Below are 27637 nucleotides of genomic sequence, written 5' to 3' on the forward strand. Positions count from 1 at the left end.
AGCTTCGAGTTGGAAGTGAACAACGTCACTTTGTTGCTTTTCGAGCCTCAACTTTATCTTTTTGAAACGGTCGACTGACACTGAGCTGGTTGTACGGCATAATTGGGACTCAATCTCCGTTTTCAGAGAAGAGGCGTCGACTTGCTTGAGGAAACGGCATTGACATCTGCGAAGAGCTGCCGCCAAGATCAAGCTTCACCACCACCACGTCAACACAGTAACAACACAACACATCCACATACCACCACCAACTTTCATCCACACCCTACAACCACAACCACACATCCCAACCAGAAAAACGCGCAAGAAAGGAGCAGCAATGGCAAAACAATACTTCTCCCCCTACGCCCCCCGCACCCCGCGCTCCCCCCGTCTAATCCTGATTTGGATCTCCTGCTTCCTCTTCCTCGTCTGGCTGACCTGGTTCCTGTCCGGGCGTTCCATGGACGAGAGGGTAGCTCGCACCAATTCCCGGCTTCAGTTCGGGAAGGAAGGCGAGGGGGATGATAGGAGTTGGCATGAGGCCAGGGATGAGCACAACTAAGAATTTACCACCGCCACGACGAGTATTTGACTCACTTCACTTCATCATTTTACACTCTGCAACTTAAACTGTGGTAGGATGTGGCTGGATTGGATGGGGAAGCGGCGTGGGGGAGGGGGGATGAAATGGGATGTGAGGGGTGCTCAAAGGGGTTTGGAAAAAGGTAGAGAGAGAGAGATTATGGAGGGGTGGTTACATGCTGGGAAAAGGGGGATATGTATATAACTAATTAATGGTGGATGGTGATGGACACGCAATTGAGTATCACTATGAGGGATGGGGGGGGAGGGGGGAAGGGGGGTAGAAAGACAGAAAACAGGAAAGGGAAAAAGAGGATATTGTGCCTATTCATGGTTAGTCGAGTCTCTGAACGAGTAGGTACCTGCTGCTCAAAACATCAACTGCCATTCTTCATACTTTGGGCAAGAACTACATCTTGATCCCTCCGGTTTGTGACATGTTATGCCTGACCACTCTCATCATCTCCCATTTACATCACCTCACCATTTCAACACCCACAAGACAAACACAGCATTCAACACAAAACATATATACCTCTCTCCCTATCACACCCCCACCCCCAAAATAATATGTACAAACAACACAAACAACTCTGCAACAGGTAACCATTCTATTCGTCTTCCTGTCTCAACCTTGTACAACAAAAACACAACAACACACAACATATCTTTTCCACCCCCCAAACCCATCCTGTAGGTATGCTTGCCTGCTCCAAACATCTATACACCATACTCAACCTGTCCCATCGGCCTATCCTCCTCCATGCCCGGAGCCATGAAGTTCGTCCTGGGATCACCCGTCTCCTTGGCCGCCGAGCAGCGCGCCATCGTCGGGGAGCTATTTTTAATGTCAGCTTCATCAACCACACCAAAAAAAAAAAAGAAAAGAAAACATACCTTCTAGAAATCACATCCGTAAAATAAAAGTTCTCCACCACCTTCCTCAATGGCTCCCCACTAACCTTCGCCCCCTTGTTCTGCTCCACAAGCTGCACCTTGCTCAGCTCCCTCAGCGCAACCGGCTCGACAACATCGTACGCCGCCAGCGCAGGAGAAATCTCCACCATCCTGTCCCTCAGCTGAGCCACGTCATCGTACGGCAGCGGTGCCCCAAGGAACTCGCTCACCGCCCGGATGATCTTCCAGTCCGTCCTGCTGGCGCCCGGCAGGCCCGTCGCGGCCCTCGTCATCTGCGTGCGGCCCTCCGTGTTGACATAGGTGCCCGCCTTCTCCGTGTACGCCGCACCGGGCAGGACAACGTCCGCAATCTCGGCGCCCTTGTCACCATGATGGCCCTGGTAAACAATGAACGCGTCCTTGGGGACGTCGGCCGCGTCAAACTCGTCGGCACCCAAAAGCCAGACAAACTTGGGCTTGGTGTTGGCCACCTCCTCGTTGGGGACGACGAAGCCGACCTCAAAGGCGCCCGCGCGGGAAGCCTGGCGCTGGAGGACGTTGTAGCCGCTCCACTCCTCGGTCTGGAAGTTGCCGGCGTTCTTATCGACGAAGCTGCCGACGACCTCGTAAAAGGCCTTGGCGTCGGGGTGCTCCGTGACACCAGAGCCAACAACAATCATGGGCCGCTTGGCGGAAGCGAGCTTCTTGCCAAACTCGCCACTGAGAGCAGTCTTGAGGGCCTCAAGGTCCCGGCCGAGGTGGTCAAACTCAAAGGTAGACTTCCACGTCTCGCCAACAACACCAATCTCAAGATCAGAGCGGAGCCATTGCTTTCTGATGCGGGCGTTCAAGACCGCAGCCTCATGTCTGGGGTTGGTGCCAACGAGAAGAACGCAGTCGGCAGACTCGATGCCCCAGATCTTGGAGTTGAAGAGGTAGTTGGACCGGACATCAACACCGTGAGCAATAGGCTGGCTGCCGCCGGGAATGTCGAGAGCAAGGTTATCCGAACCAAGCTTGTTGGCAAGATCCTTCATGGCGACCAAAGACTCAACCTCGGTCAGAGCGCCAGCAATAACCTTGAACTCGTTCTCCTTGGGAGCCAGCGTCTGGTAAGCATGCGAAATCTCGGTAAGAGCCTGCTCCCAAGTAGCCGGCTCAAACTTGCCCTCCCTGCGCACCAGAGGAATCGTCAACCTCTGCGTCTTGAGACCGTCGCAAGCAAAGCGAGTCTTGTCGTTGATCCACTCCTCGTTCACATCGTCGTTCAAACGAGGCAAGATGCGCATGACCTCCAAACCCCTCGAGTCAACCCTGATGTTGGATCCCAACCCATCCAACACATCAATCGACTCGGTCTTCTTCAGCTCCCAAGGACGCGCCCGGAAGGCGTACGGCTTCGAAGTCAGCGCACCGACAGGGCACAAATCAATAACGTTACCCGACATCTCCGAGTCCAAGTTCTGCTCGAGGTAAGTGCCAATCTGAATATCGTTGCCACGACCAGTCGAGCCCATCTCGGGGGCACCAGCAATGTCGTTGGAGAAGCGGATGCACCTCGTGCAGTGAATACACCTGTTCATGCTCGTCTTGATCAGAGGACCAATGTTCTTGTCCTCGACCGCGCGCTTGCCGCCAATCTCGTGAAACCGGCCACGATCAGCGCCGTAGCGCATCGACTGATCCTGGAGATCGCACTCGCCTCCCTGGTCGCAGACGGGGCAGTCGAGGGGGTGGTTGGCGAGCAAGAACTCCATGACACCCTCGCGGGCCTTGTGTGTGAGGGGCGAGTTGGTCTTGACGACCATGCCGGGCTGGACGGGCCATGCGCACGAGGCGACGGGCTTGGGGGCGTTCTGGACTTCGACGAGGCACATGCGGCAGTTACCGGCGATCATGAGTTTCCTAGAGACACATATCTTATCAATATCGGTGCTGTTGTTGTTTGTTGTTGCTGACACCATTGGTGACATACTCATGGTAGCAGTATCTGGTTTGAGGAATTCCATGTTAGCATCTCTCCCTTCCAATAGTCCGTGGACTTGAACATACCTGGGAACGGTCACACCCGCCTTCTCGCAAGCTTGAATGAGCGCGGAACCAGCTATTATTCCCCCCCACCCCAGGACCAAATCAGCAAAACCATCCCCCTTTGCCTATGAAACCTTTATCGCGAGGGAAAAGAAAGAGAGCTCGGCCTTTTCTTACCCTCAATCGAAACCTTCTTCCCATCTATTCACATCTCCAGCGTCAGCACTTGTCCATCTGCATCCCAAAGACTGCGATCCTCACCAATTGTAAGCTCAACCTCAGCCGGCCTCACCGTCGTCGTAGAAAACGTCCTGTTGGCGACCAAGCTGGCTCTGGCCCGCGTCCGCCAAGCCGAGCGAGCCAATGTCTGCCTCAACATTGTTGCGTATTTGCCCGTTCGATCTCGCCGGTAGTTGGGTATCGCTGTCTGTCGTCGAAGTTCGATCGAGGGGGGAGGGGGGGTGTTTCGTTTCTCGTTGCCGTCGGCAGGGGGGAGGGCGGCCAACTTGTTCCGTGATAACGAGGGGGGTCAGAGCCGCAAGCTTACCTCGAGAGCTTCGTCGTTAGCAAGTGGCTCGTGCATTCAATCAACGAGGCAAGCCAAACTGCGGGTCCCCCACCCAACCTACCCAACCAATCACAATCACCCAATTCTAATCCCGCCCACCCATAAATGTCTTCCCCCACCAATTTTTTTTTTTCGCTTTTTCCTTTTCTTTTTTCTCTCCATATTGTACCAACGGTCACTTATTGTAGGAGGGTACTGGTTAACTTCTTCCACGGAACTTCCTCCTCTATCATGTGCACCAAGAGAGAAAAAATATTATATTGGCTCCGTTTATGGATGCAGGTGAGAGATTTCGTGTCTCTTTGAGCCATGGTTCTTACCGGCGGTTGCTACATTTTTGCCTGTGACTATTGTCCATTTTGATTTGTGTGCGAGTGAATGATTTTGGGCGGATTGAATGATCTCAACATATCTATTCGTGGTATTCTGATTTCGATGAGAGGGGTGACCCGTTTGTCTGAGGCCAGATGACCCGAGAGTGGCATTTCGTAGCTGTGGAGGGACCGTGATAGCTTCCCATAGACATCGACTATTCAGTTCTCCCTATCCCGGGGGACTGATCGAATCGCGCGTGATGGTTCGGGAATGCTTCCTGGCATGGTGAATGGCACGGTGAACTGCATTTTGCAGAACACCAATCCATGATTTTACTCGGCGTGGCCTTAAAAAGACAATATCATCACGCCCTCAATTCTTCACAAGAATTACCAAAATTCTCTATAATCTCAAACACAAGACTCACCTGTCCAATATACAGTATTCATCCCACAAATCCCATCCCCCCTTATCCCAACATCGTTATATCCACACAAACCCTACAAATACCCCCATCCCTTTAACCTCAACTACACAACCTCTCATCTATCTCCACACAACCTCCCCCCCTCCCTCCCAAACCCTCGTTTCCCTTCCACCTCCCTCTTTCTCTCCTCCTCCTCCTCCCTCTCCCTCTCCCTCTCCTCCCTCACCTCCCTCCATTGCCGCTCCTGCGCCGCCCTCCTCGCCCTCGGACTCAAAGTCTCATACCCCTTCTTCTCCCCTTCCCTCTCCTCCCCAACAACATTACTCGCATTAGCAAAGATCGTCGCCAAACAGTTCGAGTTTGGAGGCATCCCCTTCTTCTTGACAACCCTCTTCTTGACAACCCTCTTCTTGACAACCCTCTTCTTGCTTGAACTGCCAGTGCCTGGTGGTGGTGTTTCTGTCTCAGCACCACTAGCTGTCTCTATACTCGGTCTGCTCTTCTTCACCGGCGACCGCTTTCCAACCGCTTCATCATCACCACTGTGCTGCGGAGATAAAACATCAGCCAACCGCTTCTGGGGGAGGTCGTTGCTGATGGAGAGGGATCCGAGTTTGTCCAGTCCCGTCGAACAGCTAGAGATAGGCAGGTTGGGTCGGGTGGTTACCATCGTCGGTGTAGACAAGCTGGAAGGGCTAGGGACAGCTGGAGTGGGAGAGATGGCGACAGGCTTGAGACTGGACGACTTTATCGATCTCTTCTTTTTGGTCGAGGATTCGGTAGGCAACATGTAGGTTTGTTTTCGGGGAAGACCGCTGTTGCCAGATTGGGGAGTGATGTTGGTGTGGTTCTGGATGGTTCTCTGAGGAGCTGGCGTTGTTGAGCGGGGTGAGGCTGTCGCCGTTTCAAACGGTGATGAAGGCGTCTTTGTCAGCAAGGGGGATTGTGTTGTAGAAGATGTACCCTTTTTAGACGGCATGGAGGCCACTTTTGTCATCAATGGACCTGGTGTTGTCAAGGGTAGGGTCTTCGTCGACCGAATCGAGATTTGCTTTTGCGTCAACGAAGTCTGTGCCGCCGACGGTGAGGCTTTCTTTGACAGATGCGAGATTTGTTCCGGCATCAATGAAGCCTGTGCTGCCGAGGCCTGTGCTGCCGAGGGTGTAGCTGTGCTTGACGAAAGCGAGGTTTCATCCTCTGTCAACGAAGTGATCTTTGACAATGGTGATGATGATGGTACATGTTTTGATCGCAGCAACACCTGTCTCGGTGTGATCAAGCCCTGCTGTCTCGTGGCCGAAGACTCCTGCTTCGCCAGTTCTGAAAATGTCTTTGCCAAGTCCAAATCTTTCTCCTCCCCCGAAGCCAAAGGTGTCCCAGACACATCCAATGAGTGATCTCCCGATCCACGGTGTCTCTTATCGCTCCCAACAGCACCCCCGGAAACCCGGACGCCGTTAACAGTTGAACCCGTCGCCTTCTAAGCACCCATCCTCTCCTCCGGCCTGACCTCAAACTCCCTCATCTTCTCCACCTCCTTCTCCACATACACCGCATACTTGTCCCTGATGCCCTTCATCGCATTCTCAAAGCTGTCCAGCTCACTGATCGAGCTCTCAATCAAAAACATCAAGTCCCTCACCGTCTTCTCCCTCACCGGCAACGGCTTGTCCGCCGGCTCCGGCCTGATAGCCTGCTTCAACGGCAGCACAGCTTCCGACTTGACATTGTAATCCTTATTCGGATCAGCCGGGGCGCTGACACTCGCCAAGAAGGAATCCTCCTCCTGCGGCGTGAGAGCAGGGCGGTAGTCCTGACCGAGCTTATTCTCGGCCTCTTCAGCCTCGTTGATAAGCCGCTGTTTCTCGCGATCAAACATGTAGTACAGATTCTCTCTCGACCCCTGGCGGTGAAACTCGATACTTTTGAGAATGTGCTCCAGGCGCTGCATCCGGCCCTGCAGGGGTGTCGCTGTGGTGAGGTCGAAACTGACGGGGACGAACATGTGACCAGCTAAGTTCCTAAGCGGGAGGATCTTCTCCTTCTCCTCTTTGACAGGCGGCTTGAAGGAGCGGTCGAGGTCCATCAGATCTCCGAGGTCGAAGGAGCCCTCCATGATGGGTGATGAGGTGGTTGCAGAGTCGAGTCAAGTCGAGTCGAATAATATTTTGGCAGGCTTTCTTGAGAAGGGAATGCTACATATACTGGCTTTTCTGGTGACTCGGTTAGTTAAAAGTACAAACAGCTTTAAATGCGGCGTATTATAATTACCTCGGCAATGGTTTGTTTCTGCGGTTGCTGTTGTTGGAAAACGGAGTGTGCGATCTAGTGAAGTCGAAAGAGAAGCTTCGATATTTGCCCCGCCACGAGACAACATCAACGACACACCTAGTGACCCCGCCACTTCACCGCAACTCGGCGGAAGGAAGCGATGTGAAATATGCAGAGGAGGGCTGAGTGGCTGACTGGGCTGTGGAAGGCTTTTATTTTTTATTTATTTCTTTATTTTTTTTAGTTTTTAATTTTTTATTTATTTTTTCATTTATTTGTTTAAATTTTTTTTTTTTTTTTGCAACAATTGTAAGTGCTCATATTCAAGGTTAGAGATTGATGTTCTTGGCAACATCTCGCCCTCAATGCTCGAGGTTGACTAGGTTGGTTTTGTATCTTCCGTCTTTGTGTCTACAACTAATCGTCTTGTGATATTCGTACAAACAGCCGTTGATAACAAATTCGTTTGTACCGTGCTAGCAAGCCAGGCTTATCAAGATCGGATGAGGCAGGCGAATATATGTCATATCCTGAGGTTCTATGTTGACATTTGAACTACTATAAAATCAAGACCATGGATATACCAACAGGTCTTCCCAAAATGAGCTCAGTCATGGCTTGGTCGTGATCCCGGAAAGCTGGCAGTTGACCTTTCATTTCATGTAGACACCCTCAACCAGTTGTCTACGTTAAACTTACAAATGTACTCTTACAGTATCAATTCAACGTTCATGTGTTTACACATACCTTGAGCACTTGAACAAACACATACAACTCAATGAAGCCCTCACGACACATCAAATCACATCAACATCATCCAACTGGGAACTCACCCTGAACCGCACAACTGAGATCAAGCACCACTGTCAGCAAAATAACAAATACGTGATATTAACAAAGTCCATCAGAAACAGGGAAAGGGTAAAGCACCTTTATGTCCGTTGGCCACCCTTCAGAATCTATGCCAACCTCACACCCGCCTCCCTCCTCCTCTTCCCCTGATCCCTCGCCGCACTCCCCAACCCCACAATCTGCCCCGCATCCAAAATGCTCTGCTCCATCCTCCTCTTCTCCTCCGCCAGCTTCTTCAGCTTCTTATCCGTCTTCCCCTTCCCAGACCCCTTCCCATGGAACTGATGACTCAACTCCTTAAACGCCTCCTTCTGACCCAGACTCCTCCCGTCCTCATCAATATACCTCAGCTGCACGTCCGGCTTGTACCCCTCCCGATACAAGGCATCAATAACCCTGCTCTGGTGCATTTCTCTGATGCTGTTCTGCTGCTGCTGCCACATCTCTTTCTCTTTTGTTGACATCCTCTTGAACCGCTCGCTCTCACGGTCCTTCTCACGCTGGAGGCGGGTTTCTTCATCGAAAAGAGCCATGCGCCGGTTGAGCTCGGCGAGAAATCTCTGGCGCTGACGGAACTTTTCGGCTGCTTCGGCGCCCTGGCCTTCTTCGAGGAGGTGACGGTCGCGGAGGAGGGAGAGGGTGGCACCCATGCCTTGGGCGACCGTCTTTTCTTCTTCCACGCCGAGAGGGAGGTCGGCCAAGGGGGTGGTGGCGCGGCGTGTGGAGGAAGGCTCGTATTCATTGCGCGGATCGTGGGCGTCGGCCATTTCTTCATCCGAGGACTCGTCCTCCATCGCTGTCACCGCAGCGGAGCCGTTTTCTAGCTTGGGTTTGGGCGCCTTTCTGCGCTGTTCCTCTTGGTCCCTGTTTGCGCGGAGCGTGTCGACGAACTCGCTGATCTCGTCAATGACAACGGCCTTTTCTGTAGAGGGGAGAGCGTCATCGGGGTCGTTGGTTGTTTCCCTCAGCTGACGGGCAATGTCCTCTGGCCGAGTCTTTTTTCGTTTCTTGAGGGCATCTCGTCTTTGTTGAGCGAGGGAGGTTTGGAGGTCCTCGTCGTCAGCAAAGTCGTCAGTGATAACTTTGCGCTTCTTCGTGAACGTGATGGCGCCGCCGTCAATATCCATGTCGTTATCGAGGTTGGTCGTGTCCCCTGGGAATAGCACGTCGTCGTCATCCTTCTTCTGCCGTGATGACTTGGACTTTTTCTTGGGCTTCTTGACTTTGATCTCCGAGGCGTCGAGGTAGTCTGACACTGGGGGAGGAGCGTCCTCTGTTGAGATTCTGTTAGTTGTGGCGATCAGAAAGCTGTGGATGAAGAAGGTGGTGCCTACCAAGAGTGTCGAGATCCCCCACCTGTTGCCTTCTCTTCTGAACTGGCGCTTGAGCAAGAATGTCGGCCAAATCTGATGACGTCCCCACTGCACCCAGTGTGAAAGCCTTCTTCTTCTTTCCGTGAATCTCCTCATCGTAATGCGACAGGATCCCAATCTGACCCGTCTCGTCAATGTCGTTTGGGTCGTATACTGGCTTCTTCTTTTTCAAATCTAGCCTCTCCTGCAGCTTCTCCCGTTCCCTCAGCTCGGAGTTCTCCAGCTCATCCCCTTCCTCCTCTTCCAGCACACCCGTATCCTTCAATGTGAGGACCTGATCATCTCCATCCAGGAAGCTGGCCATGTCGTGCGCAACCTTGACACCGGCCAAGTCAGCAGCTGTATGCTCAGCCGCCTTCCTTTCCGCTGCCTCCTTCTCTGCCCGGGCCTTCTCTTCCGCCTCGATTTTCCTTTGTCGCTTCTTTTGGCTCTTCAGCCAGGACTTGGTGTCGAGCTCGTCATCGTCGTCTGCGAGGCCCTTGCCTTGCAGAACCGCATTGCGCTGAGCCAGCTCACGCGCCTTCTTGATCGCAGCAAGCTTCTCGGCGCGTTTCCGTTTCGCTTCTTCGGCTTCTTGCGCCTTTCTGTAGTTTTCGAATCCTTCTGCTTCGCGAATCTCGAGGGTGCTCGCCTTCTCGCCAGTCTCGGGGTCTGGGGATGGTTCTTTCGCTGCTTCCTGTGGCGCTGCTCCAGGCACAGGCAAGGGCTTCATGCCCATGGCCCGGCGGACCTTGTTGATCTCTTCTATCGAAGCAGCGTCCATTTTTGTTGTTAATGGCGCAAAATGATGATGGAGTTGATAAAATTGAGGACCAACCTTGATTGGCAAGGCAAGCCCAAGGCAAGGCGACGAGCCAAGCTGGACATGATGAGGCTGACATGCTCCAAAGTGGAGCCGGATTGATAAGATAAGGCAGACAAACAGCAAGGCTGGCAAATTTGCATGCGGGCACGGGCCACACTCCACCAAAAATTTGCCAGTATTTAGGTGAAGCCAAGCTGAGATTTTCCAACTTCTCTTTTTCCTTTTTCTCTCTTCAACGGTCCTGTGCCCAGTGTTCCTCTGCTGCCCTCGGGTGGTCAGAGTCGCAGCGCTGGCGCAGCTCGGTATTACCAAGGATGCCATCTTCTCTCCATGATGTCAGCTCTACCGACAGGAACCAAGATTGACCGAAGTCTGTGGCAGCTCTGTTCGCGCCGTTTCGGCGGCGCTTGAGCGGGGTGTAAACTGATTTTACGAGATGCTATATTCCAAGCCGTTCGCAGAGACCGTCGGTCTGTGATGCTGGGGGAAACCATAGCGACCTACATTTTGATATCATGTGATTCTTTACTTTGAATTCTTGTCCGTTATCTCCGGCGGGTTTCCATGATTGGCAACACGTTCGGAGGCTGCTCCGAAGCCATTCACAAGTTTCCAAGAAAACGGACCGATCACGATGGCTTCATGTTTGCTCTGAATCCCGAAGTGTCGTTCGGCCTTTCTCGGCGTGACAAGAGCTGAGCCTGAAGTTGTTCCTTGGCGGCGATCTGTGGCTGAGGCATGTGACGATGATTTTTTTTCTAAAGTGAGGCTTCGGTGCGAGCTTCCTTTCTCGTGGGGAAGCCGGGGACCCCACAATCTGGCGTCCGGCTGCCGATGCGGGGAACGGCACTGCGACCTCACCATCCTCCAGATTCCTCTCTGGGGGAGGAGGGCGTGAAACCGCCGGACGGACCGATTCGAATCTGCGATTGCGGGGCCGACGCTACCGCAACCGTTGGGCTAGCCATGACCTGCATATCGTCTATTTTTCGAGAAGAGAGGCCGTCTCCATCAGATGCTCCCTATCAGAGAGGGTGATTGCGTATCATGTAGGCTACCACCCAGATCAAGCACATACTACACGGGTACACGGGTACAGACATACACACACCTGCATATCTACAACAGCAAGATAGACGACAGACTTTGGATGACAGCAGGGGAGAAAAAGCACGGTGCCTGAGTTTAGTGCTCCTCCTCCTGTCTCGGGTGGCCCGATTTGGCATCCTCCCCATACCCCATACGATTCTGTACCCCAGTCCATGCTCCCCACACTGCATGTAAGTGAGATTCTTCAATCTCCATGCTTTGAAGGGCGTTCTCCGTGCTTCATGCAACCGCCCTGCTCACCACCACAAGCCGCGGCAGTCTGCCAGACCCAGTAAAACTGATCAAGACGACCAATCCCCTTTGTCCACCGCCATGGCTGCCCAAGCTGGTGACGTCTTCAGGCCCTGGTCTCTCCGGCTAGACATCGGTGCTTTTCCAAGAAGTGTGGTCAAGTGCCTGGTATCTCGGTTAACCCTCATTCAGAGCAGATAGCCGGCCGACCTGGAGAATAGAACACGCATGATAGCATACACAGTAGCTCAACCGCCTCTAGACGCTCCGTTGCAACACTGTCAACTTACCTTTCCGCAACCTGGGTCCTACCCCTGCTTCCCGGCCCTGCCTCTCTGCTCTGGCCATCGTAGCACCGAGCACGAGAAACACCGAGAAGCCATCTTGCTCACACCTTGAGGTCGGCCCTTCCCTCGCCAGCTCCACCGTGCCAACGGCTTGGACGCCCGTGGACGCCCTGAGCGTTGAGGCGGTCCTTGGCTTGACCCCGGCCCGAGCACGGCAGCCTCCCGGTACCACACGTTGAAGATCCAAGTATAAGTAAACATGGCTCTCTTCGCCGTTCCCAACATCATCCAGGACCTCATCCCAGCAGCAGCCTCCGAGTCAATCAACCCTTGGACCTGGAACCTGAACCTGAACGCCTCTGGTCTCTACGAATATCTTCCCACCATGCATGCCTTGTCCAAGTTCGCCCTGCTGGGCGCCTGCGCCGTTCAGTCGGTGATGGGTCTGCCCGAACCTGTCGAGAGTCGTGAGGCCAACCTCCTCAAGCGCAACGTCGACGACTGGATCAACAGAGAGACCCCCATCGCCTGGCAGAAGCTCCTCTGCAACATCGGCCCCGATGGCTGTGCTGTTCGCAACCAGGGTGTTCCCGCCGGTGTCGTTGTTGCCAGCCCTTCCCGCTCCGACCCCGACTGTAAGTTTACTGGTTCCCTGATATCACTCGCACTTGCTGACAGACACCAACAGACTTCTACACCTGGACCAGAGATGCCGCCCTCGTCTACAAGGGCCTTGCCGATGCCTTCCGCCGCAACTACACCGAGGGTCTCCACACCCAGCTCAAGAACTTTGTCTCCTCCCAGGCCAAGCTTCAGGGTGTCGGCAACCCGGCCGGTGGTCTCAACGACGGCCAGGGTCTTGGTGAGCCCAAGTTCATGGTTGATCTCAAGGAGTTCACCGGCGAGTGGGGCCGCCCCCAGCGCGATGGCCCTCCCCTCCGTGCCATTGCCCTGATCCGCTACGCCAAGTGGCTCGTTGAGAACGGCCACAAGGCTGTTGCCAACGCCCAGGTCTGGCCCACCATCGAGAACGATCTCAAGTACTCGGCCCAATACTGGAACCAGACCGGTTTCGACCTCTGGGAGGAGGTTCCCGGCTCCTCCTTCTTCACCATCGCCAGCACCCACCGTGCCCTCGTCGAGGGTGCTCAGCTCGGCGCCGTCCTCGGCAAGCCCACCCGTGCTTACACTGCCGTCGCCCCTCAGGTTCTCTGCTTCCAGCAGTCTTTCTGGAACGCTCGCGAGGGTTTTGTTGTCTCCAACATCAACGGTGGTGAGTGGCGCCGCGGCCGCGACGCCAACTCGATCCTCGCCTCCATCCACAACTTCGACCCCTCCGCCGGCTGCGATGCCAACACTTTCCAGCCCTGCTCCGACAGGGCGCTCTCCAACCACAAGGTCGTCGTCGACTCTTTCCGCTCCATCTACAACATCAACCGCGGCATCGCCCAGAACAAGGCCGTCGCTGTTGGCCGCTACTCTGAGGATATCTTTTACAACGGCAACCCCTGGTTCCTCGCCACCTTTGCCGCCGCCGAGCAGCTCTACGATGCTCTCCTCGTCTGGAAGGCCCAGGGCTCCATCGCCATCACCCAGACCTCCCTTCCTTTCTTCCGCGACCACGTCTCGGGCGCCACCGTCGGCACCCACGCCGCCGGCTCCGCCACCTACAACCAGATCGTCTCCGCCATCACCGCCTACGCCGACGGCTTCATCGAGGTCGCCTCCAAGTACGCCCACTCCAACGGTGCCATGAACGAGCAGATTGACCGCAACACCGGCCAGCCCATCGCCGCCCCCGATCTCACCTGGTCCTACTCCGCCTTCCTCACCGCCACCGCCCGCCGTGACGGTTACATCCCCACCGGCTGGGGCGCCGGCCAGGCCACCGCCCTCCCCGCCGGACAGTGCCAAAAGTTTGAGGTTGCCGGCAACTACAACCTCCCCCCCACGCCCGTCTTCCCCTCCAACCTCACCCCCGCCGCCAACGCCCCCGTCGAGCAGATCACCGCTGTTCCCACCGGCTGCACCAACCCCGAGAAGGTCTTTGTCACGTTCAACGAGCGCGCTTCTACTTCCTGGGGCCAGGTGATCAAGGTTGTCGGCAACGTTCCCGAGCTCGGCAGCTGGGATGTCAACAAGGCTGTTCCGCTTTCCGCGTCCAAGTACACCTCTGGGGACCCGTTGTGGTCTATCACTCTGCCTATCCAGGCCGGGAGCAGTGTTCAGTACAAGTACATCCGCATCACGAACGGTGTTGCCGGTGTTAGCTGGGAGGGGGGTGACAATAGGGCTTTTAGCGTGCCGGGGGCTACTTGCGATGTTCAGAATCGGTGGGATAACTGGAGGTAAATTGCTTCGGAAGTGGTGCGATAGATTTGGATGGGATAGGAGGGATAGGAATAGAAGAAGGGGGATGAAAGAACAAAAAAAGGGAAAACATGCATAATCGGGGGTGGGATCGAGTCTTCTTCTTGTTGTCATCATATATATCTATTGGATATCTCTTTTTTTCTTCTTTTTTTTTGTGGGGGTTGGTTGGGAATCCTTTTAGGGTCGTCGGAGGAGGGGATTGTATATATATTGCAGAGTTTTGCATACACAAATTGCATTTTCTTTTACATCTTATGAAAAGTCTTGATTTGACATGCGTCCCGTTGAACAGGTGAAGAACCGCTTTGAGACTTCGCCATATTTTTCAGCAACAACAACAACAACAACAACAATAATAATAACATGTATAGCCACTTACACATATGATTGGGCAAGTCTGCATGTAGTTCTTTGGCTGAGACTCCAATATCTTTCCCATTGATTCTTTCACGAACATGGTCTTTTGTACACAGTTTCTTTCCCCAACCACCCCTACCGCCTTTCGCCCTCCTCAAACCTATTATTCCAAAAACCCCTGTAGTGCCTCCCTTTCCCCGCCTCGCTTATCTCTTTCACCTCTCTGGGAGTGAGTTTGAATTTCGGCAGCTTACTCAACCACCCCTTCAGTCTCTCCTCCCTTTTGCTCGTTGTCAACGCGACAATCCCCTGATCCAACACCCACCTCAGCCCTACCTCCCCCTCCCCCACTCCGTATTTGTTTGCCAGTCGTTCATAGACTTGATCCACCGGGCCTCCCGGGGCTTTAGTGATCGGCGTCAGCGGGGCGTACGCCGCCAAGGCGATATTATGCCTCCTGTGGAAATCGACAAAATCGTCTTCGTGCTGGAGGTAGGGGTGGTATTCGACCTGGTTGATCACTGGGGGGTGCTTGGCTGTTGAGAGGATTGATTCCAGGTGGTGAGGGAGGAAGTTGGAGACGCCGATTGATTTGGCGCGGCCCGAGTCTTTGATCGCTTCCATTTCTGCCCAAGCCGACTGGAGGGCTTCAGGGGAGGAGAGAGGGGAGCCGAAGAAAGGGGAGTGGATCAGGTAGAGGTCTACGTAATCGAGGGAAAGGTTGGAGAGGGAGCGGTCAAAGGCTTGTTGGATTGTTTCGCCTTGGCGGCACGAGGTTTTGGTCGTGATGAAGAGGGTTGAGCGGGGGATGCCGGAGGTTTGGATGGCGGTGCCGAGTTCTTTTTCGTTGCCGTAGGCTTCTGCGCCGTCGAGGTGGGTGTACCCTGCCTTGAGGGCGGTGACGGTGGCAGCGACGACATCTTCGTTGAACTTGGACTTGTCGCCGCGTTTGAAGTTTGCGGTGCCGAGACCGTAGCCGAGCTTTTATACAGATGGTTAGGGAGGGAAGGTGAGATGATGGGAGGGAGGGGGCTTACAAAGGGGATTTCGTTGCCGTCGCTGAGCCTGAGGTTGGGGATGTGGTCGAGCTGTTTGGGGGTTGCGCCTGAGGCGTCGGGGGCGTGGGAGGCTTCGATGGAGTTCATTTTGGTGTAGGACACTATGAGGTATATGTGAGTTTGTGAGGGTGGTCTCGGTGGTGATGAAGAGGGTTTTATAAGCGCTCACTATAGGTAGTACCAGGTTAACTCCGATGTCGTGAATGTGGCTTAAATGTCGAATTCGAATTCCCAATCGAATAAATGGCTGCAAGAGAACGGCACCAGCGTGCCATCCCGGCCTCGGTCCCGGCAAGGCGGGAGCGGGGGCACCCCGCAGCGGCGGGAGGGGGGGCACGGGAGTAGATGCGGGGCGTCATCCCATCGGCTATGGCGTCATAGGGTCTGGGGTTGGTTTGATCTGATAATGCACGCCATCTTTCATGTTTGGACCTGGCCGGTTGCCAAGAGCTGAGATATTCTCATAATCCCATATCAAAGAATTCATCAGATTGCCACCTCAAGACAGAACTCTGCAAAAGTCCATGATTCATACATATGTTTCTCCACGGGTTCGCATTGGGTGCTTATGCCAAGACAGACCCCTGTACCACCCTCCATGACGTTCAACGACTTGCCGTTGACAGCCGCCACTCACTGCGACAGCCCCGCGATGTCAAACCATCGCTGATTGATAAGCCATTTCTTTCACAGCCTTATACAACCCTTGCCCTTTTTTTTTTTTTTTGCTTCTTTTCGCCATCACCCTCACAGCTCTGCTTCAGACAAACAGTCCTCAAACCTTTGTAAACCCCAACCTCAACCATTTCACCAGCGCCGCGCCTATGCGCTTCCCAGCACCAGCATCCCGCTGTCTAGCCCTCGCATCCCACCTCCGCTATCCCACCTTCAACCAGCTCCCCTTCTTGATCTCCCGCAACTTCTCAGTCCTCCCCTCAAACATGGGCTCCTCCTCCCAACCTGGGGGCCTCCCCCTCAAATCCCTCCCCAAATCCTGGACCCTCCCCTCCCTCCTCCCCCCAGACCCCTTATACCCCACCCCCCTTTCGTCTCACAACACCCCCCGAGATGAAATCACCCCCCGCCAAGTCCGCAACGGCCTCTTCACCTACGTCCGTCCAGAACACCAATCGACCTACCAACTCCTCGCCATATCCCCCGCCGCCTTCAAAACCCTAAACCTCTCCCTTTCCGAGGCCACCACGCCTGAATTCGCCGAGACGGTAGTCGGTAACAAGCTCTGGGATTTTGACGAGACGGACGAATCGAATCGAAACTACCCCTGGTCGCAAAACTATGGTGGTTTCCAGTTTGGTAGCTGGGCCGGGCAGTTGGGTGATGGACGGGTTATCAGCTTGTTTGAGACAACGAGCGAGCAGACGGGAAAGAGATACGAAGTCCAGCTGAAAGGCGCGGGCATGACGCCCTACTCCCGCTTTGCCGACGGAAAGGCGGTGCTGAGGAGTAGTATAAGGGAGTTCATCGTCTCTGAGGCTCTCCACGGCCTCGGCATTCCGACCACCCGCGCTCTGGCTTTGACGCTTTTGCCTGAGGAGAGGGTTAGACGGGAAAGGATGGAGCCAGGGGCGATCGTGGTCAGGTTTGCAGAGACGTGGATCAGGCTAGGGAATTTTGATTTGTTGAGGGCGAGGGGGGAGAGGGGCAATATGAGGGTTTTGGCTGATGTTGTCGCTCAGCATGTTTACTCTGGCTGGGAGAACCTCCCCGCCAGGTTAGAAGAGGGACAAACCGAGCCGAAGACTGGCGTGAAAAAGGAAACAGTGGAGGGACCAAAAGGGGAGGAGCAAAACCGGTATTCCCGCCTCTACCGCGCCATTGTCCGTCGCAATGCAGCTACTGTGGCCAAGTGGCAGGCGTACGGGTTTATGAACGGGGTTTTGAACACTGACAACACGAGTATCTTTGGGTTGTCGATGGATTTCGGACCGTATGCGTTTATGGATGTTTTTGACCCGAGTTATACGCCTAATCATGATGATCACATGTTGCGGTACAGCTATAGGAACCAGCCGACGATTATATGGTGGAACTTGGTGAGGTTGGGGGAGGCGTTGGGGGAGATGATGGGGATTGGGGAGAGGGTTGATGATGAGGAATATGTTGAAAAGGGCGTGGTGGGGGAGGAGATGGAGAAGGAGATGGTGGGGAGGGCGGAGAAGGTTATCGAACAGGCGGGGGAGGAGTATAAGCAGGTGTTTTTGGGCGAGTACAAGAGGCTGATGAGTGAGAGGTTGGGGTTGAGGGGGGTGAAGGAGGATGATTTTGATGGGTTGTTCAGTCCGCTGCTTGATGCTATGGAGGCGTCGGAGCTGGATTTTAATTTGTTTTTTAGGAGGTTGTCGAGTGTCAAGGTGGCTGATCTGGAGAGTGAGGAGGGGAGGACGGAGCAGGCAAAGGTGTTTTTTTATCGGGACGGGTTGAGTGAGACGAGCAGCGACGACCTTGAAAAGGTTGCTGATTGGCTTGCGTTTTGGAAGGAGAGGGTGGTGGAGGACTGGGGTGAGGGGAAGGATGAGGAGAGGATCAGGGCGATGAAGGCGGTCAACCCTAATTTTACGCCGAGGGGGTGGATCATGGATGAGCTGATCAGACGGGTCGAGAAGGAGGGGGAGAGAGACGTGCTGAAGAGGGCTATCCACATGGCTACGTATCCGTTTGAGGACTCGTGGCATGGAAAGGAGTTTGACGGGGTGGTGTATGAGGGTGACGCGGACGAGGAGAAGAGGTGGACGGGGGATGTGCCGAGGGGCGGGAGGGCGATGCAGTGTAGTTGCAGTTCTTAGGTGTGTGTGTTTGTGGGTGAAGTGTGTAGATAATAGAGGTGCGTTGATGGGTCAAACTCCGCTGGATTCAATAACCGCAACGAAAAGACTTTGAACATCACGTTGGTACATGTGCCTTTTATCTATCATGATCACATTTACTCACCCTCATTCTCCCCCCGCCCCCCCTCCCCTCCCAGAAACCCCTCCAGCCTATTAACCACCTCCCCCACAGCCCAAACCAACACCTCCCCAAACCCCTCCCCATGCCCATGCCCATCCCCCATAGCCAATATCCCCTCCCTCTCCAACACCTTTCTGTCTAACCTCCCCCTTTTGACATCCCCGTCCACAAACAAATACCCATGCTGCTCCACATAATTAGGCCACACAACCTCCTCCACATACCCCTCCGGATCCTTCCAGAACCCTTCGAGGGTGACATACCCATCCCTCGCCTTCCTCCTTGCTACCGCCTTCTCCTCTGACGCCAGTAAAAAAAGCTTGACGTCAATCAGCTCAAGGATAGGCTTGAACTCCTCGGCCTGTGAATACAATAAAAACCCATCCAGGATACAAATCTTGGCGTGTTTGAGGAGTGAGTGGAGGGATGAGCTGGCGATGATGGCCTTGGCGAGGTTGATGTGGGACGGGGAGGCGGGGCAGGCGCCGAGGGTGTTTTGGTCTTCCTTTGAGTTGATGAAGGGCTAAGAAAGGGGTTAGTAAACATGGGGGGAAGGGGAAGGGGAAGGGGAAGGGCGTACGGGGAATTCTCCGGTGGATTTTATGTAAGTGAGGGCGTTGGTTAGGGCAGGGAGGTCGATTGCTTCGGGGCAGTCCCAGTCTCGATGACCGGAACGAAAGGGGAGGAGGGATTCGGGCTTGTAGAAGTCGTCTTCGTGGAGGATGAAGGTGTTTGGGAGGAGGTCGCGGAGGAGGCGGGCGAGCGTTGTTTTGCCTGAGGAGGAGGGGCCGGAGAGGGAGACGAGGAGGGATTTTTGAGCTGGGGGGAGGGGCATGGTGGGTGGTGGAGAGAAGATTGCCTTGATATGTGAAGACAGATGGGTTGTTGGAAGTGAGATGGTGAGTGAGTTGGGTGAGGTCGAGGTTGAGGGTGGGTTGTGTAACGGTGATCAACTCGCTGCTCACAATAGTGGCTGGTAGAAAGCAGTTTTGGGATGGCGTTTCGGTTGTGTTTTGTCCAAAAATTAACAAAAACACCTACATGAGAGAAACGTCTATGGAAAAAGCGGAAAAACCTCATGAATCAGTGAAAATGACCTGTGAGAATAAGCTCACTCTCACTTACACCCTGAAGGGCCGTCAACCTGCGGCGTAACAATACCATACTACAGTAATTACCCGTACCGCCCCAATCCGGAACTTACCGCCCCGGGCATTTTCTCCCCTTGCCTGCCCGCGCGCTAGTCACTAGCAGATCAAACAAATCCCCCGATTTCCAAATTTCCCATACCAACAGCACATGAACGTCATACGGACAGCAACCATTCTACGAGTACCAACGACACGACCACTCCCGTTTTCACCGCTCCCCCGATCCCATATTCCATCTATTCCCCCCCGACGATCCATCTCCAGTATCACCACAATCCTCGCTACCATGCCAGCAGAAGACCCAACCCTTCTCTCCTCCACAACCGTCCTAACAACATCGATAATAACCTTCATCTCCGGCTTTTTGTTAGGTGTCTACTCCCTAACCGGCCACCTCATCCCCCCCTCCCTCCGCCACGAGCGCGAAGCCCAATGGAAAGATCCCGTGGAATCAGAAGAAAGCGACATTGACGAGGAAGACACAATCCTCGACCACGCCCCCAACTGGTCCAACGGTTTTGAGGCAGACAAAAAACAGGGATTGCGCGCCAGCACTTCTCAACCGATAACCGAGGAGTGCAAGCTTGTGCTGGTGGTGAGGACTGACTTGGGCATGACGAAGGGTGCGTACTACTACTACTATACTACTATGCCTGATATAATGGGGTGGGGGTGATTGACAAAACAAAAACAAAATAGGGAAAATTGCTGCCCAGGCTGGCCACGCAACGCTGGCTTGCTACAAGACGTTGAGCAAAGCTGCCTCCAAAGACCCAAACGGAAAGGCGGCACAGATCCTCAAGGCGTGGGAGCGGCGCGGGCAGGCCAAGATTGCGGTTCAGGTCAAGAGTGAGGAGGAGCTTTTATTGCTGCAGGGGACGGCGAGGAGCTTGGGGATTACGGCTGAGGTGATTGCCGATGCGGGGAGGACACAGATTGAGAGTGGGAGTTTGACTGTTCTTGGTGTTGGGCCCGCGCCAAAGAGCGAGGTGGATGGTGTTACCGGCGGGCTGAAGCTTTTGTAAGCTTAGGGTGTAAGATATGAAAAGGGTGTATAGACAACAACGGGCAAGCGGGAGTTCCATGGTTAGTTAGATTTGGAAAGCATGAAAAAGCGCTGGGCAATCTCGAATACAAAAATGGCATACAGACGGTTTCCCAGACACATGCAGCATCAACACATCTTGCTATTACTTCATAACCGGGTATCATCACCACAACCCCCCCACCGTCTCTAATCCTTCCTCGCAAACCTCGCCAGACTCGGCCCCAGCTGCTCCTGCCTATCCTTAAACTTCTCATCCTTCCTCTCCTGCATCTCCTTGATGGCCTCCTCCACCTTCAGCCTCTTGTCATCAATAATGTTCTTCTTCTTCTGCTTCCTCAGATACTTCTTCAGCGCCGTGTTCTTGCCCCTAGCCCTGTTCTTCATCTCCTCCACCACATCTACCGGCGCCGCATCCAGGTCCCTGTCCGCCTTCCTCTGCTGCTCCGATCGCAAATCCAGCTTGCCGATGAAGTTGGGGTCGAGCGCAATCATCTCGGGCTTGAGCTTGTTCAGCAGAGCCTTGACCTCGCCTTCCTGCCTCTGCTTCTTCGTCTCGAAGGGGTTGACTTCCAGAGCGTCATAGTTGGGCTCGCCGGCGCCCGGGACGATCAGTGACGAGAACCCTTCCGTGTGGCCTACACCAAGAACATCCTCAAAGGGGCACCACCGGACGCGCTCGACCTTGTGGCCTTCGCCGCCCCAGGTCATGTAGGGTGACTGGACCTTTTCTTGGACGGGCTTGTTCTTGTCAAAGAGGCCGCGCCAGATGGTGGTGTGGGTGTTCCAGCCGACCGCGGTCAAGCCCGTGTCTGAGATGGCGACCGAGGTGGCTGGCGACCGGGTGAAATACGACGAGACGGACTCCTTGAAGTTGCGAACGTCCCAGATGCACATCCTATTGTCCTGACCTGCCGATACCATGTAGCGACCTTCGCGGTCTACGGCGACGGATCGCACGGGCCCGCGGTGGGCAAGAAGTTTCACGAGGGGTTCGCTCGAGTTTGGCGACCATAATGTGACGGTGCCGTTTTGCTGGCCGACGTGAAGAATGGCGTTGTAGGGGTTGTGGGTGAGGGAGACGGGGGTGCCTTGTCTGGTCGATATTTCGGAGACGATTTGACCGGTCGAGGTGTCTTGGTATTTGAGGGAACCGTTGATGCCCTGGGAAAGTGTCAGCTACAAAAGCGATCAGCCCCCGAGAAAGCTGTTTTGCGCTTACCAATGTCGCCAGCAAGAAGTGGTACGGCAGAAACTCCATATGCGACACCTCGACGTGCTTCTTCAGGCAGTGAAGCTCAACACCCTGCGAGTCGTAGATGTACACATACTTCTTCTGCGCGACGGCGAAGAACTGGTTGTTGTGCAAGAACCTCGCATCGCGAACCGTCTCCATCAGCTGAAGCTCACAGCCCAGCTTTCCGTCTCGCCAGTCCATCGTCGCGACATGGCCTTTCCTCCCCGCCAGGATCAAGTCTCGACCATTCCTGCTGTATTCGCAAACATATGGCCCCAACTCGTTGAGCTTCAGCTCGAACCCCTTTTGCGCCACCTCAATGGCGACATTTTTCTGAATGTCGTCCTGCCGAACCTTGTATGTCCTTTCCAGCTCCGTCTCTGGCTCGATAAAGCCAGCTGTGTTCTCCAGCAAGATCTCTGCTTCCTTGGCTTTGTATGCCGCCTCCTTGTACTTGTTCTCGAGTGTGCTGAGGTTCCGCCGTAACTTCTTGTCCCTGACGGTCTTGACGTCGATTCCGCGACCGCGACCGTAGGCCTTTTGCGCATCTCTTTGGCGGCGGGCCTTTGCAATCTCGGACTTTGATTTGAGTTCGGTTCGTGGTTTCCTGACGGCGAGCTGACCGTTGCTGGGCTGTGATACCCTTGTGAAGGGCGCGTCGACGGTGTCTACCTCCATCTTTGGCTGACTGGAATTGTGTGATAAATGAATGGGCAGGAAAGAAAGAGAACTCCCCAACCTAGAGCAGCGCCCGGTTGCTCAGTTGCTGTTTGGAACTTTTTTTGGCAGGGGGCCCACTGAAAAGTTGGGGAAAGGTTATCTGATTGGTCGCACAATGCGACTGATAAGATATGCCCACAAGGTCGAAAAAAGATGTGCCCCGCCATCATCACCACCCCTCGTCTCACTCTGCAATACGGGCAATAATTCAGTTCCAAGTTCTACGAAAAACGACAGACGATTCAAAAGTACGACAAAGTGGCGTCTCTTCCCTTTCGATTCAAAGCCGGCAGCGACGCAAAGATGCCTGGCGCCGTGGCCACGGGCCATTCCCACCGCCCGACTACCAAGCAGCAGAACAAGGGCTTCAAATCGCGAAAGGCAACCAAGGGTCAGCTTCGGGATGCTGCCAAAGGTATGAGTCACGCCGTGCTCGGGGAACCATGGGGGATTGGGGTCTAAAAGGGGCAATGAATGGGCTGCACAGAACAGAGGACTTTGGAGAATATAGTTTGCAACAGCCGGGCCGTTGGCTGACATTTCCGAACCAACAGGCAGAATCGAACCCGGACAGCGCAAGACGATCCACCAGCAAGCCATGTCTAAACTCGACCGAAAGAACCGTGCGAAACAGAGGCAGCAGGAGAAGGCTAGGGAACATGCCAGGGAGACTTCGGTCTTCGCCGGCAAGGACGGTGCGCCGCGCAATGTTGCCGTTATCCCCCTGTGTGTGGATGGCGACGCTGTTGCTGCCATCAAGGCCTTGAACGAGAGCGTAGAAGCCGAGGCTGAGATCAAGGAGGGATGCTTCCGGGTGCCCGTCACTAGATTCAAGCAGAAGCTGCAGTATTTCCCTGTAACCAGGGACCTTACCGCATGCTTGGACGCCGCTCGGGTAGCCGATTTCGTCGTTCTGATCCTCTCGGCCGAGCACGAGGTTGACCCCCTGGGAGAGCTCATCATTCGCAGCGTCGAAAGCCAGGGCATGTCCACCCTGTTTACCGTCATCCAGGGCCTCAACAAGATCGAAGCCGCGAAGCAGAGGTTGTCGGTCATCTCTTCCCTCAAATCATACATCACCCATTTCCACCCCGAACAGGAGAAGCTTTGCAGCCTCGACAACCGCCAGGAATGCGCCAACTTGATGCGCTCGCTGTGCAACACCACGCCGAAGGGTATCAGGTGGAGAGATGAGCGGAGTTGGATGTTGGTGGAGGATGTCAACTTTGGCGGCGAGTCCACGGTTGTCACCGGTGTGGTCAGGGGCAAGGGTCTCAAGGCGGACAGACTGGTTCAGGTTGGGGATTGGGGAACATTCCAAATCGAAAAGATCACCGCTGCACCGCTTGCGGCCCGGAAACCTGAGGGTATGGCTGTCGGCGGAGCGGAGGGAGACGCTTTGGACGCTCCTACCGAGGACCAGGATGAGCTTGCCGAGCTTGCACCGGAAGAGGTCAACATGGAGGACGACGATATGGATGCCGCTTCCGCCGTGCCTGAGCAGAAGAAGGGAGTTTTGCTGGACGAGCACCATTATTTCTCTGACGACGACCAAGTTATTGCGCTCCAAATGCCCAAAAAGGTGCCCAAGGGCACTTCCAAGTACCAGGCCGCCTGGTTCTTGGACGGCGGTGAGGAGTCAGAGGATGGATCAGACCTCGAGGATTTCGAGATGGAAGATGCGCTAGAGGAGGAGCCAGCGAGACCAGAGGACGGCATCGAGGGTGCTGCTGGAGACGTTGCCATGACCGAGGGCGCGCCAACAGAATACGCCAAGTCGGTAGCGTTCGTCGAGCCCGACGAGGATGAGGACGCTATGGGGCTGGAGGCCTATCGCAAGCAGAAGCGGTCCGAGGCCGAGGACGACTTGGAGTTCCCGGATGAGATCGAGCTCCACCCCAATGTTCTCGCCCGGGAAAGACTGGCCAAGTACAGAGGTCTCAAGAGCCTGAGGACGAGTCCTTGGGTAGAAGAGGAGGATCGCGCGCACGAGCCGGAGGAGTGGAGAAGGTTACTTCAAATTCAAGACTACCAGGCGACCCGCATCAGATCGGCTAGAGAAGCTCTGGTTGGCGGTGTTGCCCCTGGCACTCGTGTTCACGTCCACCTCAGAGGCGTGCCATCAGAGGTTCGGGCTTCTCACAGCTCAGGCCGACCGCTCGCTCTTGTTTCTCTGTTGAGGCACGAGCACAAGCGGACCGCCATGAACATTCTCATCAACCTCCCTGCGGATGCCACAGCGCCCATCAAGTCAAAGGAGGAGTTGGTTGTTCAGTACGGCCCAAGGAGGTTCGTCATCAAGCCCTTGTTTTCTCAGGGCGGCGCCACTCCCAACGACGTCCACAAGTACTGCCGGTACATTCACCCTGGACAGTCGGCCGTGGCGACCTTTATGGGTCCTGTCGCGTGGGGTTCCATGCCGGCTCTTTTTTACAAGAGAATTGTTCCTGGCGAGGAGACTCCCCACGACGACGAGTCGGATCTGCCGCTGAAGCTGGTGGCCACGGGTACCACCATGCCCCCGTCTACCTCCCGTGTCATTGCCAAGAGGGCAATTCTCACCGGTCACCCATACCACATCCACAAGAAGATCGTTACCGTCCGGTACATGTTCTTCAACAGAGAAGACGTGGAATGGTTCAAGGCGCTGCCCATGTGGACCAAGAGAGGCCGCACCGGTTTCATCAAGGAGCCCCTCGGTACCCACGGGTACTTCAAGGCGACGTTTGACGGGCGGATCAACCCCCAGGACTCGGTCGGTGTCAGCTTGTACAAGCGGGTGTGGCCCCGTCCTGCGGAGCCGTTGAGGGGGCTGCTGCTTGACCCTGAGCAGGTGCCTGACTTGGTGGAGGATGATGCTATGGATGCGGATGCTGAGTAGGTGGTTAGATATATACCCTCCTGACAGAGGGTCTTTTCATGACGGCGTTTTTGGGGTGGGGATTAATGAAAAGATTTTTGTTCTTGTTCTTTTTCATATTTTGCCATCTCATCTTTCTGTTTACATATGCGTCGTCTACTCCAATTCCTCCAACCCAGGCGTCGGCCTTGGGCCGCCAACACTCCTCCTCTGCTCCTCGGCCCCGCTCGCCCTCCAAGCACTCAAGATCAAGTCAACAATATGCTCCACCCCGACCCCCTTCTTGACCTGCGCGAAGACCGTCGGCCCCCCCTCCCTCATCTTCCTCGCGTCCCTGTCCATGACATCCAAATCCGCGCCGACAATCTCGGCGAGATCGGTCTTGTTGACGACCAACAAGTCGCTCTGTGTGATGCCGGGACCTCCCTTCCGCGGGATCTTGTCGCCGCCGCTGACGTCGATGACGTAGATGATGTAATCGGCGAGTTCACGGGAGTAGTTAGCGGCGAGGTTGTCGCCCCCGGACTCGATGAGGAGGAGGTCGGTGTCGAATTGGGCGTGGAGGTCCTCGAGGGCGGCGAGGTTGGCCGAGATGTCCTCGCGGACGGCGGCGTGGGGGCAGCCGCCGGTCTCGATTGCGCGGATGCGGGGGGCGGGGAGGGCTTTGTTTCGGGTAAGGAACTCTGCGTCTTCGCGGGTGAAGATGTCGTTTGTTACCGCCGCGAGGGAGTAGGAAGAGCGGAGGTGGCGGGAGAGGGAGAGCATGAGGGCTGTTTTGCCTGATCCTACGGGGCTATAAAAAGGGGGTTAGTATATAGAGAGGGGGGATAAAAGGGGGATGGGAAACGTACCCGCCGATGCCGATTGTGAAGGCACGGTCGGCCCAGTTGCGGCCTTCGGTGATGGGCATTTCGCGGCCGTGGTAGGAGCCCGGGCCGTCGAGGATCTCGTGGGAGTGGCCGTGGTCTGCTGCGGAGAAGGAGACGGCGTGGTCGTGGGAGGCGTGGAAGTGGACGCCGTCGTGGGTGTGTTGGTGGGACATTTTGATGTTGTTGGTTTCTCACAGTTGTCACTTGGGAAAGTTGGATTGGTTGTGAAAATGAAAAAGTTTAAACTTCAATTGACTGCTCCTGCAAAAGCCGCCGTTGATATCCACCCCTCTTGGACCCTCCCCCCCCTTTTCCGTCTTGGCCTCTTTCTCCGATTTGAGGAGGAGGGAGGAGGGGTAGCTTCGGGATATCCATCCAAGATCCATGGTGGTGGTGGTGGTGGTGGTGGTGGTGAGGGGCATAGATAAGATAACGAGCTTGTTGTGTCATCATTCATCGTGAGGGTTACCCAATCCCTCTTCTTCCTCTTCTTCTTTCCCTTAACCCTGGACATCAAGGTTCACCACCTCCCCTTTCTCTTTTAACCTCGTCCATCTCTTGTCCAAAAAAGTAGCTTCCGTCAAGGACTCCGTGAAGGATTCAACATGCATTCACTTTCCTCTTGGCAAAAGGGAGTTTTCTGATCACATTTCGCAAGAAATGTGCTCATTCATGCTCCTACCTGCTTGCTGCTTCCCTTCCGAAATATGCAAGCAGCATCATGCAAGCAGCATCATGCAAGGTGTAGGCATGCAAGGTGTAGGCATGCAAGGTGTAGGCATGCAAGATGTAGGGGGAGATATATATATATATATATATGTGTGTGTGTGTGTGTGGGTGTGGGTGTGTGTGTGTGTGTGTAACCATCGTGAGAAAACCTGCTCTTTCTCTCTCTACTGCCCCCCTGCAACACAGCTCACAATCCAGGTACTGGGGATGCTTACTCAGACGTCGGTTGGTAGTTAGGGAACGACTCAAATGCGAACTGGATAGTTTGTGATAATAACGGCGAGTTCGAGCCAGCCAATCGTGGCGTTGGGTAATGTCCGATAGACTGTGTACGCGCGGGTTCGTACCCTCACCGTTGGAAACGTTGCCTATTGAATGATGTAGGCCGTCAGGTGAAGGTCTTTTTTTATTGACTTTTTTGACGGACCATCTCTTTCCGTGGAGAGTTTCTTGTTTGTTAGTGAAGAAGAAGCTGAGGAGAGCTACAAGGGGAAGGAAGGGTTTCATCGAGAGTTGTGTGTATAAAAGGCGGCATCTTCT

At 54.6% G+C, this 27637-nt stretch overlaps 12 protein-coding genes across 12 annotated transcripts; 5 read left to right on the forward strand and 7 right to left on the reverse strand.

Annotated features, from left to right (window-relative positions):
- Positions 1–1185: 1185 nt before the first annotated feature.
- On the reverse strand, positions 1186–3951 carry NdufS1 (ndufs1 NADH-ubiquinone oxidoreductase subunit). The gene is made up of 6 exons (XM_062945605.1): positions 3754–3951; positions 3670–3693; positions 3514–3565; positions 3437–3451; positions 1462–3366; positions 1186–1402 (listed from the first exon to the last, which is right to left on the reverse strand). The coding sequence occupies exons 1-6, from the start codon at positions 3869–3871 to the stop codon at positions 1285–1287; spliced, it is 2232 nt and encodes a 743-aa protein (XP_062801606.1). The 5' UTR covers positions 3872–3951; the 3' UTR covers positions 1186–1284.
- A 966-nt stretch (positions 3952–4917) lies between these two features.
- On the reverse strand, positions 4918–6918 carry QC764_304890 (uncharacterized protein; the record flags this gene model as incomplete). Its single annotated transcript, XM_062945606.1, is given in 4 exon segments — positions 4918–5191; positions 5222–5934; positions 5950–6282; positions 6349–6918. 4 exon segments carry the CDS (start codon positions 6916–6918, stop codon positions 4918–4920), a joined length of 1890 nt encoding a protein of 629 aa, XP_062801607.1.
- Positions 6919–7573: 655 nt separating this feature from the next.
- QC764_304900 (uncharacterized protein) lies at positions 7574–10424 on the reverse strand (the record flags this gene model as incomplete). The annotated part of the gene is made up of 3 exons (XM_062945607.1): positions 7574–7920; positions 8004–9198; positions 9260–10424. 2 exons carry the CDS (start codon positions 10422–10424, stop codon positions 8033–8035), a joined length of 2331 nt encoding a protein of 776 aa, XP_062801608.1. The 3' UTR covers positions 7574–7920; positions 8004–8032.
- Positions 10346–11970, forward strand: QC764_0052130 (uncharacterized protein; the record flags this gene model as incomplete). The annotated part of the gene is made up of 2 exons (XM_062940424.1): positions 10346–11383; positions 11707–11970. Exons 1-2 carry the CDS (start codon positions 11366–11368, stop codon positions 11968–11970), a joined length of 282 nt encoding a protein of 93 aa, XP_062801609.1. The 5' UTR covers positions 10346–11365.
- Positions 11971–11990: 20 nt separating this feature from the next.
- Positions 11991–14083, forward strand: QC764_304910 (uncharacterized protein; the record flags this gene model as incomplete). Its single annotated transcript, XM_062945608.1, is given in 3 exon segments — positions 11991–12366; positions 12420–12727; positions 12743–14083. The coding sequence occupies 3 exon segments, from the start codon at positions 11991–11993 to the stop codon at positions 14081–14083; spliced, it is 2025 nt and encodes a 674-aa protein (XP_062801610.1).
- Positions 14084–14534: 451 nt separating this feature from the next.
- QC764_304920 (uncharacterized protein) lies at positions 14535–15951 on the reverse strand. The gene is made up of 2 exons (XM_062945609.1): positions 15499–15951; positions 14535–15442 (listed from the first exon to the last, which is right to left on the reverse strand). The coding sequence occupies exons 1-2, from the start codon at positions 15604–15606 to the stop codon at positions 14597–14599; spliced, it is 954 nt and encodes a 317-aa protein (XP_062801611.1). The 5' UTR covers positions 15607–15951; the 3' UTR covers positions 14535–14596.
- Positions 15952–16343: 392 nt separating this feature from the next.
- QC764_304930 (uncharacterized protein) lies at positions 16344–18323 on the forward strand (the record flags this gene model as incomplete). Its single annotated transcript, XM_062945610.1, has 1 exon — positions 16344–18323. The coding sequence occupies one exon, from the start codon at positions 16344–16346 to the stop codon at positions 18321–18323; it is 1980 nt and encodes a 659-aa protein (XP_062801612.1).
- Positions 18324–18423: 100 nt separating this feature from the next.
- NRK1 (ribosylnicotinamide kinase) lies at positions 18424–19608 on the reverse strand. The gene is made up of 2 exons (XM_062945611.1): positions 19067–19608; positions 18424–19009 (listed from the first exon to the last, which is right to left on the reverse strand). The coding sequence occupies exons 1-2, from the start codon at positions 19319–19321 to the stop codon at positions 18461–18463; spliced, it is 804 nt and encodes a 267-aa protein (XP_062801613.1). The 5' UTR covers positions 19322–19608; the 3' UTR covers positions 18424–18460.
- On the forward strand, positions 19422–20810 carry QC764_304950 (uncharacterized protein). Its single transcript, XM_062945612.1, has 2 exons — positions 19422–20260; positions 20337–20810. The coding sequence occupies exons 1-2, from the start codon at positions 19786–19788 to the stop codon at positions 20660–20662; spliced, it is 801 nt and encodes a 266-aa protein (XP_062801614.1). The 5' UTR covers positions 19422–19785; the 3' UTR covers positions 20663–20810.
- Positions 20805–22712, reverse strand: utp7 (putative U3 small nucleolar RNA-associated protein 7). Its single transcript, XM_062945613.1, has 2 exons — positions 21905–22712; positions 20805–21846 (listed from the first exon to the last, which is right to left on the reverse strand). The coding sequence occupies exons 1-2, from the start codon at positions 22595–22597 to the stop codon at positions 20872–20874; spliced, it is 1668 nt and encodes a 555-aa protein (XP_062801615.1). The 5' UTR covers positions 22598–22712; the 3' UTR covers positions 20805–20871.
- Positions 22713–22814: 102 nt separating this feature from the next.
- TSR1 (Ribosome biogenesis protein TSR1) lies at positions 22815–26055 on the forward strand. Its single transcript, XM_062945614.1, has 2 exons — positions 22815–23054; positions 23194–26055. The coding sequence occupies exons 1-2, from the start codon at positions 22943–22945 to the stop codon at positions 25518–25520; spliced, it is 2439 nt and encodes an 812-aa protein (XP_062801616.1). The 5' UTR covers positions 22815–22942; the 3' UTR covers positions 25521–26055.
- Positions 25605–26965, reverse strand: QC764_304980 (uncharacterized protein). Its single transcript, XM_062945615.1, has 2 exons — positions 26351–26965; positions 25605–26292 (listed from the first exon to the last, which is right to left on the reverse strand). Exons 1-2 carry the CDS (start codon positions 26539–26541, stop codon positions 25656–25658), a joined length of 828 nt encoding a protein of 275 aa, XP_062801617.1. The 5' UTR covers positions 26542–26965; the 3' UTR covers positions 25605–25655.
- Between the last annotated feature and the right edge of the window lie 672 nt (positions 26966–27637).

This window comes from Podospora pseudoanserina, chromosome 3 (assembly GCF_035222485.1).
Source record: "Podospora pseudoanserina strain CBS 124.78 chromosome 3, whole genome shotgun sequence".
Lineage (NCBI taxonomy): Eukaryota > Fungi > Ascomycota > Sordariomycetes > Sordariales > Podosporaceae > Podospora > Podospora pseudoanserina.